The sequence below is a fragment of the Halictus rubicundus genome, unplaced genomic scaffold (assembly GCF_050948215.1).
Source record: "Halictus rubicundus isolate RS-2024b unplaced genomic scaffold, iyHalRubi1_principal scaffold0208, whole genome shotgun sequence".
In the NCBI taxonomy this organism is placed as follows: domain Eukaryota; kingdom Metazoa; phylum Arthropoda; class Insecta; order Hymenoptera; family Halictidae; genus Halictus; species Halictus rubicundus.
Genome location: NW_027488749.1, coordinates 387,646 through 409,114, shown reverse-complemented (window position 1 = coordinate 409,114; position 21,469 = coordinate 387,646). Strand labels below are relative to the sequence as shown.

The following is a 21,469-nucleotide window of genomic DNA, read 5'->3' as shown; positions in this document are numbered from 1 at the left end:
TCTGGACTCCTTCGTCTTCGTTAAAAGAAAACGCGTCAAGCTCGCACTCTACGCACACACGAACATACACACAAACACACACATACAGTTCCTTAAAGCTAAACAGTCTAATGCTCTATCTTAACCTAAACAGTCCAATGCTGTATCTTAACCTAAACAGTCCAATGCTGTGTCTTAATCTAAACAGTCGAAGAGTATCGGTCCTCGACGGCGCCCAAATCACTCGACAGGGTGTCGTTTTCGTCTCGACGTTTCGACACGATCCCCATGCCCGACATCCGACACCACAATCGGCCATCCTACAATAACATCTGCCCTCAGATGTTGTCCTCTAGCGATATTGCATCTTCTTCGTCTTATTCTCCTTGACTCTCCATGGTTTCCTCATCAAGAGTTATCCATGGTTTCATGTTATCAGCCGACGTCGAAGTCCGTTGAGGGCCTTCTCCTTCTCCGTCCTTTTCCACCAGGTAGCGGTCATTACGCAGAATATTCTGGACAACATATGGTCCGAGGAATTTTGTGCTAAACTTCCCGTGCGTGGCTGGTTGCATTCGTTTGATTGCGACCAGATCGCCCACTTTATACTTTATGGCCTCTTTACGCCTCTTGTTGAAATTCCTCCTGTTGGCGGTTTGAATTTTCAATATATTCTCTTTGGCTTCTCTGCGGATCTCATTTCGATTTTCTTCGAACACAGTTAGCCATTCCTCTTCGAGTATTTGTCGAATCTCTGGATCCTCCTTTATCTTCATTGAAGTCCCAAAAATAATCTTGAATGGTGTACCTCCCGTACTTCTACTAGGTGTAGAATTCAAATATTTCTGTGCTCTGTCTAAGTACTTATACCATTCCTCAGGTTTAGACAATGTCAGTTTCGTCAATAAGGGTATGAGGGTTCTATTCACCCTCTCCACTTGCCCATTTCCTCGGGGTACAGCCGTAGTTACCAGCACGTGTTGGATATCCTCTTCCTTGCAATAATTTCTAAAATTGTTTGAGGTGAACGCAGTTCCTCTGTCTGTAATAATTCGTCTTGGATTGCCGAATATTACCGCTTGTTTTCTCAGTTTGTCCAGGACTTCTGCAGTGTCCGTGGAGCGTGTAGCATAAAGCCATACAAACTTCGCGAATGCATCGATTACCACTAAAATGTGACGATATTTTTTCTTCGTTGATGTAATCGGACCGAGATGATCAAGATGGTAGGTATCCAATGGCAAAGTTCCCTTTTCGATGCAGTGTAAAAAACCTTCCTGCTTTCCTGCTTTCCTTTCGGCCAAAATGCATTGTACACAATTCCGAATGACCCTCTCAATTTTCGACCGCATGTCCGCAAACCAATAGTCCCTTTTCACAATAGATTCTGTCGTAACGACCCCAAAGTGTCCCCGCTCGTGCGCTTGCCTCACTACCTGCGCCTGCATACTTTTAGGGACTACTACAAACGCATTGTTTTGCGCGCATTTATACAATATGCCGTTTTTCGACACAAACCCGTCAACCTTATGCTGATTTACGGCACTTATTATCTCTCTTAGCTCACTGTCTTCACTTTGCGCTCTCTTAATACTAGACAAAACGCTGTTTTCCAGTCCTCCGATGTACATTATTGACGTGGGATAACGACTTAACGCATCTACGTGGCACATATTTTTACCCGGCCGGTGTTCTACAATATAATTGAACTCTTCTAGAAGTAGAGCCCATCTAGCTACTCGCATGCACAAATCACGCTTCTTCATTGTTAGGGAAAATGCCTGACAATCCGTAATTATCTTAAAAGGAATACCTAATAAATAAACCCTAAATTTTCTAAGCGCTCTTATTATCGCTAATACCTCGAGCTCGTAACTCGTGTATTTTTCTTCGCTAGGACTATTCTTCCAACTTGCATAATAAGTGGGATGGAACGCATTATCATCGCTATCTCGCTGCAACAATATCGCTCCACATCCAAAACCAGACGCGTCGGTATGCAATTGTGTTTCAGCTTTCGCGTTATACAGTTTCAATACGGGTTGAGAAGTGAGTAGTAGTTTCAAACTATCGAATGCTCTTTCTTCTTCGAGACCAAAATAAAACGATGTGTTTTTCTTTAATAAGTTTGTCAACGGACGTGCTATGATCGAATATTGCGAGATAAATTTTCTAAAATATCCTGTCAATCCTAAGAAACTCTGCACACTCTTAACATTTGACGGCTTTGGAAATTTCATGACCGCGCTAGTTTTGTGATCTGACGGTCGGATCGTCCCATTTTCTATAATATATCCTAAATACTCTATTCTCGTTTGAATAAACTGGCACTTTTCCCAATTTATCCTAAGCCCGTATTCGCTCGCAGTTTTTAAAACTATTTCTAAATTATGGAGACCGTCTTCGCAATCACGAGAGGGAACAACCAAATCATCCATATAGACCAACACTAGTCCCTTCGCTATTAATTCCTGAAATATCGCATTAATATACCTCTGAAACACAGATGGAGAGTTGCACAACCCAAACGGAACACGTAGGAATTCGTATTGTCCATCTGGTGTCACAAATGCAGTGTATTTTCTCGAATTCTTTTCTATCTCTACGTGGAAAAATCCGTTCTTCAAATCTAGTGTACTAAAAATACGCGCGTCTTGTAATCGGTCTAAATGATCTTCGATAAGAGGAAGTGGATATCGTTCCTTTACTATTTTGTTGTTCAATCTCCTATAGTCTATACAAAGTCTCGTGGAACCATTCTTTTTTTTACTAAGACAATAGGACTCGCGTAGTCTGATTGTGACCGTTGGATAATCTTATTTTCTAACCATTCGTCTATTTGTGCATTCACTTCCTCCTTCTCAGGAGGAGATAATCTACGCGGTCGTTGATACACAGGGATATTATCTGTCAGCACGATGTTCATTTTAATATCTAAATTCTGAACTTTATTAGGTGCGTATTTTTGTCTTAATTCTTCGATTCGCTTCCGGTGATCAATGCTACGGATATGTGAAAGATCTAATTCGCTATTACTTTCGCAAGTGCTGATGTGAAAAACTTCCGGAACGGTAGACTCGCTAGAGTTTATATTTTCACAAATCGTGATGCTTCCATTTTTTATTCGAACGTCCACCGTATTTAAGAAATCTGTACCAATTAATACTTCGTATGGCAGCAGTGTATCGGAAACAACATGCAATTTAATGGAATACATCGTACCATCAATTTCGATCTCCGTCACGAACTCGCGTAATGTACTGTTATCGCTTGCGCCGACACCCTGGAAGTTGATTGTTTTTTCGCTTAAACGCGGCGCGCCTATATTTACGTACTGTTCCGCACGGATTAAACTTAAATCGCTACCTGTGTCTATTAAGGCCGTTATCCCTTTAGACGCTATGACCACTTTCTTCTCGCTCTTGTTTCGCGGCTCTGTCATACTGCACACATTCACCGGCACTTTCGTAGTGCATTTCGACGCAAAATGTCCATATTCTTGGCATTTAAAACACTTTACACCCTTGTCTTTCGTGGGACACTCAGCACTTGGATGATTCCGGGAACCACAGGTGAAACATCGTCGAGTCCCACCCGATGTCTGCTGTGACTGCACCGGCATCTTCTTCTCTCCAGTGTACCTCGCCTTCGTTGTCGCATCCTTCTTCATGATCTCGTATATCCTGAATTTTTCTTTTAATTCGCGAATGCTTCCTGCGCCATACAAGATGGTTTTATTTATCTCTTCATCCTCAATACCATCGATGATATATTGGATGACCGCATCTGTTTCCACCTTTGCATGACTCGCAATATCAAGCATGCCGTATACATACTCTTGATATGTCTCGTCGCGTTTTTTCCTCCGTTCCATCAATTTCTTGTGGACCATGCCACTATTCACCGTTTGCGAAAATTCTTCCTGGAGGGCTTCCTTAAAGCTAGCCCACGATCTGTCACATTTCTCGTGTCTCATAAATATCTTAGCAGATCCCTTTAGCAATCGCTTTGCGCATATGATTTTCTGGACACTTGTCCACCCACATAATGCACTCGCGTCCTCGAATTCTTCCAACCATCGTCGAACCGATATCTCGTCATCCCCAGAGAAGGAAGGAATTGAACCTTCGACGTCTTTGAACGTTAACAACGTTCCGCACTCATTCGTTTTCTTTGCTCGACCACTGTGTCTTATCGTATCCTCATGTTCTTCGTCATTGGTGGTGCCGCCATCATTTTCGCTGTCGTCTTCATATTCGGCTTCCCAAGCCAACGCGGCTTGAAGTTTCGCCACAAGTTCAGCCTTGTTTCCAGATTTTTTCAGTTTCCGAACTCTTAACTCTTGCTTCAGTTCGGCAATTGTCATACGATCCAATAGGCGGGATAATTGGGGTGTATCTGAGCCACCATCAGTGCCTCCTTGGGATGAAGCCATGGTTCTATAGGCACGTTAGAATGTACTTCACAATTCACAGACGAACGAAAATTTCACGAGTTATACACTGTTCTTCAAAATTCTCGCGATGAAAGTCAGTTTGAATCCCGGACGAGCCCCCAAAGTTTGTGGGATAAAATATGACTGACTACGTGCGGGAAAAAGAATAAAACAGTATATATATATATATATTTGGCATAAAAAAAAAGACAAAACAATTATACACGACGCGATTGACCGCACCTCGCAGGTCAAAACTCAACGCAATACTTTGTTCTCTCAACTTCGACCGCAACTCGCAGGCCGAAGCTCTCTCACGTGCGCTTTTCTCTCGACTCCTTCGTCTTCGTTAAAAGAAAACGCGTCAAGCTCGCACTCTACGCACACACGAACATACACACAAACACACACATACAGTTCCTTAAAGCTAAACAGTCTAATGCTCTATCTTAACCTAAACAGTCCAATGCTGTATCTTAACCTAAACAGTCCAATGCTGTGTCTTAATCTAAACAGTCGAAGAGTATCCGTCCTCGACGGCGCCCAAATCACTCGACAGGGTGTCGTTTTCGTCTCGACGTTTCGACACGATCCCCATGCCCGACATCCGACACCACACTAGTATCACGTGCACGGGTCAATGCAGCACTTTCCTATCGTTTGAATACGGGAGATGTCCGTTATTAGTTTCGGCGCGTCACTACGGCGTCCTGCCGACCGACGCTAACCGGATTTTCACTAATAACTTTTTCCGCACTGATTTGATCACTGAAATTTTTCACATAAGTGTTCACAACAACTAATACTGCTTCCTGAATAACTTTAATTAATTATTCCTTTGATTTTTACCACTTAGATAACACTTTTAATACGGAGCGACATGAAGACGCGTCAGTACTCTGCGCCACCTAGCGGCGAAGTCCCCCAAACAGGGACATTGAATGTACTTTTGTGAGCGGCCTGTGGCACACGTGCCGGCTCTGTCGAGTAGAGCATTGCTCATATCGATCGTTGTTAGGGCGCCTACCACTGCGAAGGGAATATCCGTTGGGGTTATGCACTGGGCTTAGAAAAACCCCTCCTTCACCGCTTAAGGATCATCAGAAGGGTAGACCGTCCCGTGCGGGAAGTAACTCACTTAGCCGTTTCTCCGTCGGTGTGGCTTCGAGAAGCCACATCGCCGTCGAGACGTTTCCAGCGGAGGCCACGGGGAGGCGGAGTTACCAGCTTGTTGCTCGGTCTCTTGCAGGCTTGCGCAGCCTGCTGCATAAGAGTTCGACGGCTATTATAATACAGCCGCCCCCCGTCGCAACACACTTCCACCCTGAGGAACTTTGACTTGTGTGGTACTTACCTTTGATTGTTGTTTTGAAGTCTTCGACTCCTCCTGAAGACTTGCTGCTGGTTGTCTCTGGCGTTTGGCGTTTGTTCTTGTTCTTGGTTGCTTGTTGTTGCAGTTCTGGTTTGGTTCGGAATCTCGTTGTCCTCTCGTTCTTTGAGTGCTATTGTCGTGTAATCGTGTAGTATTTCATAGGATTTTTCTTGCACTAGGTCGCTTAGTTGGCATGGCTATCTAATTCCCAGTGCCTGCAGTTTCTGTATCATCTGTTGCAGGGCTTCTTGTGTTCGAGGGCAGCTGTATACTGTATGTCTTACTGTGTCCTTTGCTCCGCATTGGCATTTGTCTGTTTCTTTCAGTCCGAGAGAGGCAAGTTTCTCGTTGAAGTTTCCGTGTCCTGTCAGAATCTGTGATGTGTAATAGTTGGGCCTGATCCATGTTGCCTTTCTTCTGTCTTCTACGTTTTTGAAGAAGCAGAAGGTCAGTCGTCCTTTGGTTGAGTTTGTCCACTGTTCCTGCCATGTCCTCATGGTTGATTCCTTTATGCGCAGTCCTATTTCTATCAGTTGTTCTTCGTCGATTTCTTCTTGTGGAAGGTAGCTGAGTTCTCCGATTTGGAATGGGAGGTTTCGCCTGAGGTGATATTGTGCCCTTCTTTCTTGGAGTATGATTTCAATAGGGGCTGCGTCTACCAGGATCCGCAGGGCGTCAGTGGACACGGTTCTGTATGATTTGGTTACTCGTAGTAGGGCTTGTCTTTGGGCCGTCGTTAATTTCCGGGTATGCCAGACTTTTATTTTGTCGCTCCAGCCTGCTGCTGCGTACGTGGCTATTGGTAGAAAGATTCCTTTGTAGTAAATTTGCATTGTCTTGAAGTTTATTCCCCAGTGTGCTTTCGATATTTGTGCAAGCTTGTTAAATATTAGTCTTGTTTTGTTGCTTATGTGGTGTATGTGCGGCGTAATGTTTAGTCTTGTTCCGAAGTGTACTCCTAGATATCTTACGGTGTTGGCAAATTTTAGTCCTATTGGCTGTCCAACCCTGACTGTTGGTGGTCGGTTTATATCGAGGAAGCCTTTAACCAGAAGCATTTCTGTTTTGTTTTGAGATAAGCTCAGCTTTTCTTTGTTACACCATTCCATTATGCAGGATACTACTTGGTTTGCCATTTTCTTTAGGTCGATCCTTGTGTTGGCTGACATTAGGACAGCGAGGTCGTCAGCATATACGATCGGTTCGTGTGTTAGTGCATTCAGCTTCTCTATGATTTCGTCGAAGATCAGGTTCCAGAAGCTGGGTCCAAGAATTGATCCTTGAGGGCATCCTTTTGTTACTGTCTTTTTAATCTCTTGTCCGTTGCTTGATATTTTGACTGTTCTTCCAGATAGGTAACTTTGTATAATTTCGTAGAGATTTTTTGGGCAGTTGCGTTTCTTGAGGTTGGCGAGTATGCTGGGCCACCACACATTGTCAAAAGCTCCGGAGATGTCGAAGAAAAGAGCAATTATGTATTTTTCATTTGAGTTATTTGCGATTCTGCGCATCTGTACTATGGCGTCTTCGGTTGATCTGTTTCTGCGGAATCCGTATTGTCTGTCGGAGGTGTATTCGTGTTGCTCGAGTATAGGGTCTAAGCGAGATGAGATCAGCTTCTCTAGAACTTTTCCTAGCCCTGGTAGGAGACATATTGGTCTATATGACTTGGGGTGAGTTTTATCCCTGTTTTCCCCTTTCAGGAGTACTCGGATGATTCCTTCCTTCCAGTTCGTTGGGAAGGTTCCTTCCTCTAGGCACTTGTTGTAGATGCAGGTTAGTTCCCCGAGGATGAAAGCTCCGCTGGCTTTAATCAGTTCGTTATCCATGAGATCATGTCCTGATGCTTTGTTGTTCTTTAATCTGTTAATTGCTCTACGTGTTTCGTCGAGGTGGAATGCTGGAGTATCTTCGGTGTCCGGGGGCGTCGCTGTGCTTCTTCGTTGCGTTTTATGGTATTCGGTTTCGTTGTTTGTTTCGTCGTCTGGTATTAGAGAGCCCAAAAGGGTTTTCGTAGTTTCTTCCCAGGTTGTTGTGTGATTGCTATCGGCTTTTTTGATGTTGGTGGCGGCCTTTTCTATGTTGATTTTGTCCATTACGAGTTTGTACGGAATTCCCCAAGGATTTCTGTTGCCTGTATCAGATATGAATTTTTGCCAGCTGGTGTTTTTGGTTTCCCTAATTTTGGTAATGTATTCGTTCCGTAGTTTGGTGTATGTTCCTTTTGTTTTCTCGTACTGTGGTGTATTCTTGGCTTTCCTGGTTTGGCGTTAAGCTTTTCTAACGTTTGTTCTGAGTTGGGTGGTTCTTTTGGACACGGTATTATTGGACACACGGTTTTTATGGACACAGTAACATTGGACACAGTGGGTTTTCGCACACGCAAGGATTGCCCACATGGTTAAGACGCACACGCTGACAACAGCGGATCCAGGGGGGTGGTCATGGGGGTCATGACCACCCCCTGAGCTGGTTCCAGGACTTTGGTGGACCACTAATTGAACATAATGATTTTATTTATATATTTTGTCACCATACAGATTTTATGTAATTACATAAAAAAAAAAAAAAAAAAATATGAAACCCGGTCGCCTAGGACCGCACCACGGCCGGCGGACCGGTGAGATAAAAAGACGATCGGAGTTTGTAATAAACAAAAGAAGGTGGCCCTGTGCCGGCGACCCGCGACGGTCAACGGGCGACAGTCAGTCTTTATAGCGTGGCTGAAAGCGAAAGACGTGTTCGGTTAATTTTTAGTTATTCCTACACCTTTATAAGTATTCTTAAAAATTGTAGCTGCAAATTCATTAATTTCAAGAAATGGTAAGTAATCAGTTTCTGTAAAACTACCTATATTATTATGTTTTTATGTACTTATAACTCATATGTTTACAAAAGTTTGTTGTCTGATGTGGGGTGTGAAATTTGCATGGTTTTGCTTTGTTTGTGAGGTAATGCGCCTGCGCCACCAGCCTGTACTATAGCGAATATATATTTAATATGTATTTGCAACAGTCTGTTGTCTGTTGTGGGGTGTGAAATTTGCATGGATTTGCTTGCAGGGTGATTCTAAGGGAAAAGGAGATGGTAGTGGTGGATTGAAACATTCATTAAAAAAAATAGATTCATTTTTCCCAAAGAAACCAAGGCTTGAGATTGCTTACTCGAAAAATTCACCTACAACAACTACAGATGAAAATAATTGTATTGCCGATGCTTCTGCTTCTACAGCTACATTGCCTACATTAACCATAGATGAAGAAAAAACATGCTCTCCTGTTACTAACGATATTCAGCCTACAATATGTACATCGACTTCTGATTCTGATCAGATAAAGACTTCACTTTCTCAACCAAAGTTTGCTTCAGATATTGCTTGTTATATAGGGGAAAATATAAATGATTCAACTAAAGCTATGTTGCTTGAAAAGCATTGGCAGCCTCCCCCTAATTATACTTTTCCGCATTGTGTTGTTAATAAAAAAGGAAAACAAACAAAAAAATATGCTCAGAAGTCTCACCTTGACAAGTTTCACTGGCTTGTTTTGTCGCATAAAGACCAGGGTCTTTACTGCAAGTACTGTGCTTTGTTTGTCGTAGCTCCTGGAGGTGGTGTACAGACAAAAACACCTTTATGTCGACTCGTAAAAGAACCATTAAAAGCTTTCGGTAATTTGCTAGGTGAAAATGGTCTTCTGCTAACACACCAGCGAAACAAATACCACGAATTAGCTGTCCAAGCAGGGAAGAACTTTTTATTGAGTTTTCATAAACCGGAAATTAACATAATGAACCAAGTAAATAGTCAAAGACTGAAACAAATAAATGAAAATAGAGAACGTTTGCGACCAATCGTAAAAACTATAATATTTTGTGGCCATCAAAATATATCGTTACGTGGCCATCGCGACGATGGTAAATTGCTGAACTATGACAGCGTAGTAGCCGATGAAGGGAATTTTAGAGCCCTTTTAAAATTCCGTATTGATTCTGGCGATATTGCATTGCAGCAACATTTAGAATCTTCAAAATCCAACGCCACGTACATCAGCAAGACTGTACAAAATGAGTTGATAGATGTTTGCGCAGAAATCATCCAGGAAAACATTTTACAGAATGTGCGGGAAGCTAAATATTTTTCAATTTTGTTCGATGAAACAACAGATATATCACATATCTCACAGCTGAGCCTATCATTCCGATATTTGCATGATGGCGTTATTAAGGAACATTTTGTGACTTTTTGTGATACCTACGATGTTCTTAGACGTGAAGACAACAATTCAGGTGACATAGAGCCTCGATTGACAGGTGTAGCTTTGGCGAAAATCGTTGAAAATCTGTGTACCAAATTTAACTTAGATTTATCTTGGTGTGTGGGTATTGGAACTGACAGCTGCTCGGTTATGGCATCAGATACAAAAGGTGCAGTGCAAGAATTGATGAAAATAGCCATTCATGCTAAACGTTGCCCGTGCAACAACCATGTGCTCAATAACTCATTGGCAAGATCATCCAAAGTAGTTTCCTGTCGCAATACATCTGGCACAATGAGAAAAGTTGTGGCATTTGCCAATGCATCCGCTAAGAGGCATGAAATTTTTAAAATAGAACTCGGAGCTGCCATGCAAGGTATTTGTGAGACACGTTGGGTAGAGAGGCATGATGGGCATCTTCAATTTCAAGGAGACAACTTAGTCAAAATTTGTAGCGCTTTGGAGAAGATTTCTGCTTGGCAAGACAATAAAACTGCCAATGATGCGCATTGCTTGCTGCAAACATTGCGCAGTTCTGACTTTATTATATCCTCCATCTGTTTAAGTGATGTATTAGGTGGGTACTTCCCTAAATTATTTTATTTCTTATTGTTTGGCAAATGAACTTATACGAGTATACTAAACCTACTTTAAAATTATGTTGTTGTTTTGTTAATATTTTATGCTACGAGTACATACCGTTTATATTAAGTTATAAATTCTTAGTTTATGCACTACAGTCACAGTCACTTACTTTTTATTTTTCAGGTACTACTGTATCTTTAAGCAGAATACTGCAATCGAACTCAATTGATTTAAAAAAAGCTACGGACGCTATTAATGATACTTTAAGTGTTTTACAAAATAAAAGAGAAAATGTGGACGTAATCTACCGACAGCTTTTTGAAGAGGCTAAAGAAGTAGCTGAGCAGCTAGATGTAGAAATTAAATGCCCCAGAATAGTATCAAAACAAATACATAGGGCCAATAACCAACCTGCTCAATCTGCTGAAGAGTATTTCCGCAGAGCTATATACATCCCTCTTCTAGATTCAATAATAAGTGATCTCCAGGACCGCCTGTCTCCTGATGTACTTAATTTGTTTCAGCTAAGCGTTTTCATGCCAAAAAGCGAATGTAGTAATGAAGACATTGAAACTGTGAAACAACTAGCTACCGACTATACATTATTACTAGATAACACTCCATTTTCTGTCATTGTAAATGAATATCGGCTGTGGATGGTGAAGTGGCAGGCGTGGCAGCGGAGCCAGGACATACCGCAGTCGATTTCTGATCTTATTTTAAATTGTGACATCGATATGTATCCTAATATAAGAAAATTTTTATGTATTATGGCTACACTACCTGTCAGTGTAGCGACAGCAGAAAGGTCTTTCTCTACGTTGCGCAGAATTAAATCGTGGCTAAGATCTTCAATGGTTGAAGATCGCCTAACCGGACTGGCACTTCTCCACATTCATAAAAACGTACCCATTGACGTAAATGACGTAATAACGCGTTTCGGGAGAAGACGTAAAAGAAAAATTGATTTTGTTATTTAAATATATGTATTTTGTCTGTTTCTATTTTGTTTGTTGGAAACCCTTGTCGTACCACCTCTTCACTTTTGCGGAGTTTTGCGTCATACCCCTCGACATACCTCTAGCTGTTATGACAAATCATTCACCACGGTTATGGAATATAAATAGGCTGCCTCATTCCGTGCGTGATAGTGCTTCTCTGAATGTCTTCAAGAGAAGATGGCAATATGTACGTGTATATGTACAAGTTATTATGTGTTAAGTTTTTCAAGTGTACAATAAAGAATAAATATTTTTAAGTACAGTACTTACGTACATTAATAAAATACCTACTTTTTACTTGTATCTATTGTTATCAAAATTAAATTATAAGTTCTTGACTTGACCACGACTATGTGACCCCCCCCTGGCGCCAAAGCTGGATCCGCCCTTGCACGCTGAGTTACGCACATGTAAAATTGTACTCACGATAGATTGCGCACAGAATGAATTCAAACTGTTGTTTATCATCTTGTGTTGTGCTGTGTGATTACATAGTCTATGATTATATACCTTCTATGCAGAATGTGTCTAAAGTATCAAAATTTGTCAGTGATTTTAATTTTATAGGTGACTGTGTAAGATGTGCTTAAATTATGAATAGTTGATAAAAATGTGAGAAAATGCTACGGTTTTAAGTAATTTATTTTGTGTACAATCTGTGTCACAAGTGTTATGTTAAGTACTATATTTGTTAAATGATCGTAATATACGCATGTAAATAGTGAAGAACATGAAGAAGCTGTAAATAGTTGAAAAAATATTTATGTTGCAGCAGATTCAAAAGGATTGAGAATACATAATTTGGGAGCTAGAATTTGATCAGATTAAGTAAGGTAAGTATTTCTATCTATCAAAAAGGTACGGATGGAATAAACCAGATACTATGTGGCTTATTTTATTTTCTTTTTACTGATGATATAGTGATTGGCAAACAAGATTACGTACATGAATATTAAGTTGCTATTTACGTCGACTTAGTCTAGAAATGTTATTTTTGCACAACTGCTCGCGTATTTTACATATTCATATTCCATTCATGAATAATACCATAATTACATATTATATAAATACCATAATTACATATTACATAAATCCCATAATTAAATATTATATGAAAGCAATTCTAGTTTTCACTGTTCTAAATATATTGCTAATATACTTATTTTATCTGGATTAAAGCTAAATTGTATGATATTATAGCAAGTTCTAAAACTATATGAGATGGAACTGTGTGGACCGCAAGGGATTAAGCATTCTAACAAGGTGTGATAATTTGACCAAATGTGTATATACGTTAGTGAAATAATAATAATTTTTTTATATGACAAATGATCCTTAATTATGTCTTTTATTTAAAATGTAACGACAACTCTTTGAAAAAGCATAAGCAAAAAAATATTGAATTTTCAAATTGTAATATATTTTATGTGTTCTTGATTTAAACACAGTGATTCTTGACGCTACCTATCACGATAGAACCATTGATATTAATAAACTTGTAAGTACAAGGTGTATTACCTAATTTATTTCAGAAATCCTTAAGTCATTTAATGTTATTTACAACATTAATAGTAAAAGATGCTTTCATGTTTCAGGTATTTCTTTACATTTTACTTATCTTTTTTTCAGAGCTAGTCCAGTGTATTTGTTATATATGTTACAATAATTATATTTTTATATTGAACTTTACTTATGTACATAAAATAATAGTTACATGTATTAATTCTTGAAAAATTGTTTTAGGTCATTATGTTGTCACTAAGATATGCTGCAGTATTTCTTCCGCCACTTTTGTGGAATACTTACTGTTTACGAGAAAAGCGGTGGTCCGATCTAGTCCAAGACATACATATATATCGGCAACATGTTGGAGACAATTTAATGGGCGATTCTTCAAGACAGTACGAGACGAAAATCAAGAATAAAACATGGTGATATTAATTTTTAATTTATTAGTGATTACACATCCTCCTGATTCGCCAATCCGTATATCTATTTTATATATCTATCTCTAACGCTATTTCATTTATTAGCGTACTCTGTATTGCTGTTAAGCATTTTGTGAATACATTTTTATCAATACTTATCATTTTTGCTCTCGTAAGTTTATTATTTATACTTACCTATACGGATCTATCAGTTAATAAGTAATATGGCATAACATCTCCTGTCACAGTGTAATAGTATCACACGTCGTTACATAATTTTATTTTCTAAAGCTATGGTTTCTTGAACTTTTAACTTGCATTGTTTAAGTACAAAATGGTAATAATATTTGGTCTAAGAGCTGCTTTTGAAAAGATTCGACATTCGTACAGAATGCTTCATGGTGTAATGAATATATATATATATATGTGTAATTTTGGAGGCATTTAAGAATATCAATCTAATTTCAAGCGGTATACTCTTGTACATTTATGGTGGAGTCCGAATATATACCAATTGGATGCTAAAATCTGACTAAAATATTTGAGATAAGTAAATTCTATCTGTAAATAGTTAGTTCAAATGCAATGAACATGATACTTTGTGATTTCTTTAATTATATTTTACAGGCGCAATCTGTGTCAAATAAAATTCTCTGAGGACTACCAAGGATTTGAGAACCTGTTATTGAGATACTGAAAATAAAATTCTCTGCCTCTGTGTATTGAGAAAAAAATTTTCATCATTATATTTTCCATCAATGTATCTATAATATATCCTTGTTCTAGAATACTGTATGTTGCATGTCATTTTAAAGTGTGTTGTTAAATGCAACTTATCCTAGCTTTTGTGACACGATTATGTTATAGTTTCACTACACGGCACACTATTTTGAGTATATAGGCATTTCAAACAAAATTCATAGCTTCTGAGCTAATACTTATTGAACTTAACAACTCCAGTATTTAAAAAAAAATACATATATTCATATATAGCGATCTCAATTTTCTACTAGATAGAAAATTTTTCACTAGTTTTTTCAATTTATATTTTATTCTGATCTGATTACTGACTAATTTTTCTATAAAACTTTTTATATGTATTTATATGTGTATTTGTTATATGTATTTATATATTGTGGATTTTAATTGTATTCAAATCTGATAGTATGCTGCATCTGTGAAAACATGAATCTGAAAAAATTCTCAAAAATCTGTCTTAGGATCCAAAATATGCCACATTTTTTTCAGAATTTTAGGAAGCATCAGAGTGCGGAAAATGCACGGAAAAGCTCAAAATCTAATTTACCCTGTAACTACCCTCACGAGCACGATAGGGGGTTGAAATTTGGCTCAGAGGGGTTTTGCTTGGTCAGCTTTCGAATGGTTCATTAATTATTGAAAAACGTCTAAGGGCAGTTTTGACCATCTTATTCGGCTAGGCCCTTTGAGAAACATGCATTATTGGTCAGTGGAAAATCCACGATGGTTAAGACAAGTGGATAGGCAGAGACCTTGGACAGTAAATGTATGGTGCGGTATCTTGAATAACCAAACAATTGGTCCTTATTTTATAAATGGTACATTAAATGGACAAAAGTATGTAAAATTCTTGCAAGATGAGCTACAGATGCTTTTGGATGATGTACCATTAGACATTCGTGGAAGAATGTGGTATCAGCACGATGGTTGTCCGGCACATTCTACACGTCTTGTAAGACAAATTTTAGATACAAAATTTCCAAATTCTTGGATTGGACGTACTGGACATGTAGCGTGGCCACCGCGGTCACCAGATCTCACGCCTATGGATTTTTTCTTATGGGGACATTTGAAAGAAGTTGTTTATTGTGAACAACCAACAACGCCAGAGAACATGAAAGACAGAATAATAACAGTTTGTGCTGCAATTAATCCGACAACATTTGAAAGGGCCAGAGAGTCTCTTATTCTACGCTTCAAAAAATGTATCGATGTGGAGGGGCACCATTTCGAGCATCTATTACAATGACAGTTTGAAAAATAGCTTTACAAATTTCATAATGGGGTTTCGTGATAGTGAACATGTTTATTTACTCTTACAGATTCCCGAACGACGTCTTCGTCTCTAAAGTTTCTATAGACAATTTATCGTTTCCGTTTAATTTTTGAACTCAAAGGTCATTTCAAGGTCATGTAATGTACATAACTGAACGTATTTTTACATCAGCTACACGATGCAATAAAAAAAATTATACAATTATACGCAAAAAAACATCGATAACCTTGTAAACTCCGAAAAAAATTACCCTAGAAAAAAATTTTTTTTGCAATAGAATGGTTTTTTAAAACCATTCAAATAGCATACAAAATATTTTTTGTAACCCCACAATTAGAGGAGATATTTAGGTGGCCTTACTTAGGTGGACCACCCTGTATATACCTCTCATAGAAGATATAATCTTAATTCAATTTTTCGTGATAAAGGCTTTATTACGAAAATGGCGCTATTTAGGTCTTGCAGATGCGCCAACCAAAGTATTGTCCATGGCAATGACTTTAGCCTTGACTCCTGAAGACCTTTTTGAAAAAGGATTCTCTGAAGTTCGTAATGAATCTGCTTCAATAATTCCTGAATATCCAGCAATAGAAACTTTTATTAAGTATTTACAAACTACGTGGCTACCAAAAATGAAAAAAGTTTCAGTACACGATTGTCCAATAAGAACAAACAATATATCAGAATCCTATAATAATATTGTTTCGTCAAAGTTAGGAAAAGGGAAAAAGAACGTATGGAAATTTTTGGGTAATTGTATTTTGTTTATATAAAATATTTGTATACTATTACGTATTTTCTCCTCTTCTCCTTCTCTATTACAGAATAAGAAAATGATCTGTTATTAAAGATAAATTAGTTCTTAACTTTACAGAACATTTGGAACAGCTACTAATGGACGAAGAAATTAAGGTCAAAAGATTAAGTACAGGACAATCGGTACGTCGTAAAAGCAATAACAAAACTATACTAAGGAACAATAAAATTGAAACATTACAGAAGCAGCTCGCTAATGGAAGGTTTGTAACACATAAATTTCTTAAACTGCATTTATTATAATTGTGTTCATAATTGTATTTATCACTTTTAGCTTTAATGATATTACAAAATATTTCTTTGGGCAGTTCCACTCTAAATTACATCGAACGTGTCTGTGGATTTTTATGAAATTTTGTAATATCTCGCTAGTCGTTCCTCGGCATTGTTTTACCTTTTCGAGTTATAAGGGTCAGAAGTTGAATATATATGTACTTCTTAAGAAAATATGAGCCTGCAGCATCAAACGGTCTTCTTAATGTTGTGCAAGTTTCAGGCAAGAGCATTAATAATTGTCAAAGTTACTACAGTTCAACGTTGCATATGACTTAGAGTTTAGTATATAGCCCATAGAAAAGTGTGTTGGTTTGACTCACAGTCAAGTCATGCGTAAAGTTGAAATTTGGTACCTTTGACAATCATTAATCTACCAGCTGGAAATGTGAAGACTATTCAGAAGAATCCTGTTAAAATTCTGCTCCTCAAGGTTATTTCAAATTTTGAAAAACAAAAATATTGTTTATAATAATTAAAAAGGACATAGCCGTATGTTACATTCTCTTGGTTAAACTTTATAACTTCACACACTTAATGTTGGTATTTCTAACATTTTTTCAGTTATAATATTTTAAAAATAGTATTCATCAAATTTCGACTTTCATAACTAAAAAAGGTTAAACTGTATCGACGAACAAGTAATGAAATTTTGTTTCCACTTGGAGTGGAATTGCCCATTTATATTGTAAGAATGTTTCCTTATAAAAGATGTTTATACGTAGCCTGGTGTTTAAATAGGTTAACTTGAAAGGAATACTTATTATCTTTTTATAAGGGCAACAAGATAATAATGTACGGGAATGAAGGTAAAGTATTGCAATTATTATTAATGTAGAAAGTTAAATTATGAAAAAGGTGCAAGTCAAAATATACAAAAATTAAGTGTGTTTCTTATTTTTCAATATTTCTCTCTATATTTCAATATTATTAATAAAATTATTGAAAACAATTTTTTTATTACACCACTTTCATAATTACTGGTAAATGTATCTCCAATAATAATTTTTTAAAGACTTTCCAGACACTTATTTTGACTGTGCTAACAATTCAGTGGTTGCAACTGTAGTTGAGGAAGGCCAAGAATCGCGAAATGAAATCGCCAATAAAACGCAATGTAGGTTAACACATGGTACGATAAATATGAATAAATGGGGACTCTCCCACTTTCATAATTACTGGTAAATGTATCTCCAATAATAATTTTTTAAAGACTTTACAGACACTTATCTTGACTGCGTTAACAATTCAGTGGGTGCAACTGTAGTTGAGGAAGGCCAAGAATCGCGAAATGAAATCGCCAATAAAACGCAATGTAGGTTAACACATGGTACGATAAATATGAATAAATGGGGACTCTCCCACTTTCATAATTACTGGTAAATGTATCTCCAATAATAATTTTTTAAAGACTTTCCAGACACTTATCTTGACTGTGTTAACAATTCAGTGGGTGCAACTGTAGTTGAGGAAGGCCAAGGATCGCGAAATGAAATCGCCAATAAAACCCAATGTAGATTAGCACAAGGTATTGTAAATACATATAGACACACACACACACACACACACACGCACGCACGCACACACACACACACGCACACACACACACACACGCACACACACACACACACACACAAATGGTGACCTAGTTCCGATTGCGTTGCCCTTGAAATATGTTGTTAAGGTCAACATTTTGAACAACTCCTTCCTATACATATAATGCTAATGAATTCTCCGGGTGATTAGGTAAAGACAGGAATAATAACAGAATTGAGTTTCTCCTGTAACAAGAGATTTTTTAAATTTTGTTTTTCATGTTCTTATTTACAACTATTTACAAAGCTTACCTGTAAAAAGAGAAACGACATTAAATGTCAATTATTCCCTATGTCCTTTCCCTAATTACAATCTCTACAATTATTGTGAGTATTTGTTTTACTAACCTAATTACCAACGCGCAGTAAGTGCGCGGGATAAGTTCGGACTATGACCTTGACAACATATGAGAAGGTGAAGGTCATTGGAGCTGGGTCCCTCTTTGTCTATATTTACCGTTAGTAAGTACATTAAAGGGATACAAACATACATGGTCAAATTGTTTGTGTTTGTTTCTGCAGGTTCTCCAGAAATATGTTCTGAATGTGCTACTAATTCAATAAATTTAAGAACAGTTCGAAAAATACAAGTCCAAGTGAGGAAAAAACGTACGAAAAAAGTAATACAAGATAAAGGTACAATTTAAATTAAACCATCTGGACATACAATATGAGAAAATTGAAGGAATACTAAATATCGATGAGAACATTTACTTTATTGATTTTATCTCAACACTAATTGTAAACAATGCCTTTCTCTCTCACATAATATTAGACATAGCTTTGAGACACCGATTTGTCTTCCAATAGCATATATGTGTATGTTGCAAATACTAATATGTAGATTTTCTACTTTTAGATTTTTTTAGAATAATTAAAATTACCCTTTTCTGTCGTATGGAGCTTACAAAATGTGAAGAATTACTTGTTTTGAGATAACTTTGCAAATATAGAAGTATATCCTATTTTTTCATCGTCGTATCATATTTGAAATGAAAAGTAGGCCACAATTCAGTGTTCCTTGAATTTTTTTAATAGTATATTGTTAGAAATATTTAATTCTTATTCAATCAAAAGAAAAAATTCTTTTACAGTAAAAGAACTAGTCAACAAGAACATCGACCTTCGTCAGCCGCGTATAATTTTAGAAAAACTTCGAAATTAAAGTGTAGCAGATCTTTTTTATGTGTCGGGCTGAACAACTTTTTACACATCTGCCCATCGCTCGGACTTAGTTTCCGAGATAATTGCAAAAAACCATTGTTACATTTTAGGATCGCTAAAAGAGAGAGTGAATGGAAATTGGAAGAACTGGATGAATGAGAAACGGTTGAATTTGAAAGTAAGTGGAGTGGACTGTATAAATGTTGAAACTAGAACGTATGGATCTACTAATAAATAACTGTATTTCACTGGAAAATGATAGTCAGAAACAAATGTACACTGATGTTGAATAAAGATGTTAATTAAATACTCGACTATTAACTAAATCGACTGTTAACTCGACGTTGACTAAATCTCGATCCTTCTGGCGTATCCTGAGTATAAAAATACTAAAGTATATTTGTCTAAAAACTTACCGTTGCTGAGATACTTGCCTGTGTTCATTCCCTTAGATTCATTCTGGGACGTATTAGAGGATATGCTCACTACGTCAAATGTAAACATTATAAGGCTTCATGAAAACAGTCAAACATCTCAGCAACGATAAGTTATATATATATATGTATCATGGAAGGCGCAGTGTCACATGTGTATTAAAATTATCATTACATGTGGGACATCTATTACACTCTAGTCGCATGATGCATATCATGCAGCATGCAAGATGACCACATGGAACGCAAACTTGTGTTGCTTTCTTAACAAAGCAGATTATGCAATACCCTTCTTTATGTTCTCTAATATCTTCTTTTCGATTATTATTATCATTACTGACTTGATTTTCCGTTTTATCATACCAAAATCTATCTTCAAGAATTTCATAAATGTCATCATCTAGAAAAATATAAATTGGATTGTTAATATATAGTATACAGGACGTCCCACTCAATTGGGATGAATTATATATTGAGAATCGTTAGTGCCACATTTTATAGAAAAGAAAATTAAATAGTGTGGGAAAGTCTAATTTCTCATAGACTTTTTCCATCTAATTATACATTTAGCAATTGTGGATGCACTTTTTTAAAATGGTATGTACTATTTATTTGTGACATTTTAAAGAACACAATTTGCATGTACTATATCAAAAAATAATATAATATGATGAGCGCGGTATTTAACCTTCCTCTATAGAATGAGCCCTCACCCAGCTCAAAATATGATCTTATAAGCTCAAACAACGACATGGCGCAGACTCATGTTTCGACCTAAAATCTCATAAGATTCCAGTTCCTTTCTAGTAAAAATCTGAAGGTATACTACCCCCTTATAGGTTCTACCTGGTTATAGTACACTTTGGCTCTATATAGGATACAGATATGTAAAGTCAAATAAATTACCGTCAATATGATTGCTGTCAAATTTGTCATGGAGATTTTGTGCACTTTGTATATTTACTATGCTGCTGTGTAAAATACATTGCTGGGGTTCGTTGAGATAATTTTCTACAAATATTAAACTTTATAAATTATTTTATATCAGGAAATAGCATTGAGTTCATAAAAACGCAACAAGTGAAAAATAAATTAATTCTTTTATGCTAACAAAAAAACATATGAAATTACCTGTAACTTTTGTGTCTTTTGTTTTCAGAGAACCCGATGATGTCAAAGCCGTATTTGGTAACGTTCTTCTATCTTTTTTATGCACTCGTTCTGCTAATAATATATATTATTTTGAATAATATGTCGTATTTATATTGCAGGTTGTACGTACTATATAATAAAGCAAATTTATTTACCTTTCTCCACCGGTCCATAACTTATATCAAAATAATTGATATCTTCAATCTCATTATTACTATCTTCATCTGTACAAGAAAAACATGTTAATTGTATGGAATATCTTCTATGCGAAGACATAAGATATATAAGCTACATACTTGCCAATGTGATAACTTTATTAATTTGAAAAGTTTTTTCATTATGAGTAAACATATTTAAAAATTCTTCTAAAGATAATCTAAAAATCATATACATTCAAATGTAAAATACACATACATATATGTATATGGACAAATAGTAAACATG

At 37.1% G+C, this 21,469-nt stretch overlaps 1 protein-coding gene and 5 long non-coding RNA genes across 7 annotated transcripts; 5 read left to right on the top strand and 1 right to left on the bottom strand.

The window, feature by feature from the left end:
* Window positions 1-8,363: 8,363 nt before the first annotated feature.
* On the top strand, window positions 8,364-12,009 carry LOC143364007 (52 kDa repressor of the inhibitor of the protein kinase-like). Its single transcript, XM_076804531.1, has 3 exons — window positions 8,364-8,406; window positions 8,802-10,619; window positions 10,811-12,009. The coding sequence occupies exons 1-3, from the start codon at window positions 8,364-8,366 to the stop codon at window positions 11,605-11,607; spliced, it is 2,658 nt and encodes an 885-aa protein (XP_076660646.1). The 3' UTR covers window positions 11,608-12,009.
* Window positions 12,010-12,045: 36 nt separating this feature from the next.
* Window positions 12,046-13,255, top strand: LOC143364002 (uncharacterized). The gene is made up of 3 exons (XR_013083954.1): window positions 12,046-12,240; window positions 12,404-12,461; window positions 12,829-13,255. It is a non-coding gene; the product is annotated as an uncharacterized LOC143364002 (long non-coding RNA).
* A 2,950-nt stretch (window positions 13,256-16,205) lies between these two features.
* Window positions 16,206-17,310, top strand: LOC143364003 (uncharacterized). The gene is made up of 3 exons (XR_013083955.1): window positions 16,206-16,341; window positions 16,466-17,113; window positions 17,245-17,310. It is a non-coding gene; the product is annotated as an uncharacterized LOC143364003 (long non-coding RNA).
* A 781-nt stretch (window positions 17,311-18,091) lies between these two features.
* On the top strand, window positions 18,092-19,744 carry LOC143364005 (uncharacterized). Its single transcript, XR_013083958.1, has 3 exons — window positions 18,092-18,208; window positions 18,798-18,911; window positions 19,370-19,744. It is a non-coding gene; the product is annotated as an uncharacterized LOC143364005 (long non-coding RNA).
* Window positions 19,745-19,791: 47 nt separating this feature from the next.
* LOC143364004 (uncharacterized) lies at window positions 19,792-21,234 on the bottom strand. 2 transcript variants are annotated; one of them, XR_013083957.1, is made up of 5 exons: window positions 21,181-21,234; window positions 21,005-21,097; window positions 20,780-20,884; window positions 20,109-20,273; window positions 19,792-19,850 (listed from the first exon to the last, which is right to left on the bottom strand). It is a non-coding gene; the product is annotated as an uncharacterized LOC143364004 (long non-coding RNA). The 2 variants fall into 2 exon arrangements; XR_013083956.1 differs by lacking the exon at window positions 21,181-21,234 and having other exon boundaries at window positions 21,005-21,144.
* LOC143364006 (uncharacterized) lies at window positions 20,816-21,224 on the top strand. Its single transcript, XR_013083959.1, has 3 exons — window positions 20,816-20,866; window positions 21,033-21,061; window positions 21,145-21,224. It is a non-coding gene; the product is annotated as an uncharacterized LOC143364006 (long non-coding RNA).
* Window positions 21,235-21,469: the final 235 nt, after the last annotated feature.

Bases quoted from the DNA above. Each gene is read 5' to 3' on its own strand.
- LOC143364007 (XM_076804531.1), top strand. From the start codon at position 8,364: ATGAAACCCGGTCGCCTAGGACCGCACCACGGCCGGCGGACCG. The intron at 8,407-8,801 runs GTGAGATAAAAA...TATTTGCAACAG, and splicing joins GCACCACGGCCGGCGGACCG to TCTGTTGTCTGTTGTGGGGT. The intron at 10,620-10,810 runs GTGGGTACTTCC...TTTATTTTTCAG, and splicing joins CTGTTTAAGTGATGTATTAG to GTACTACTGTATCTTTAAGC.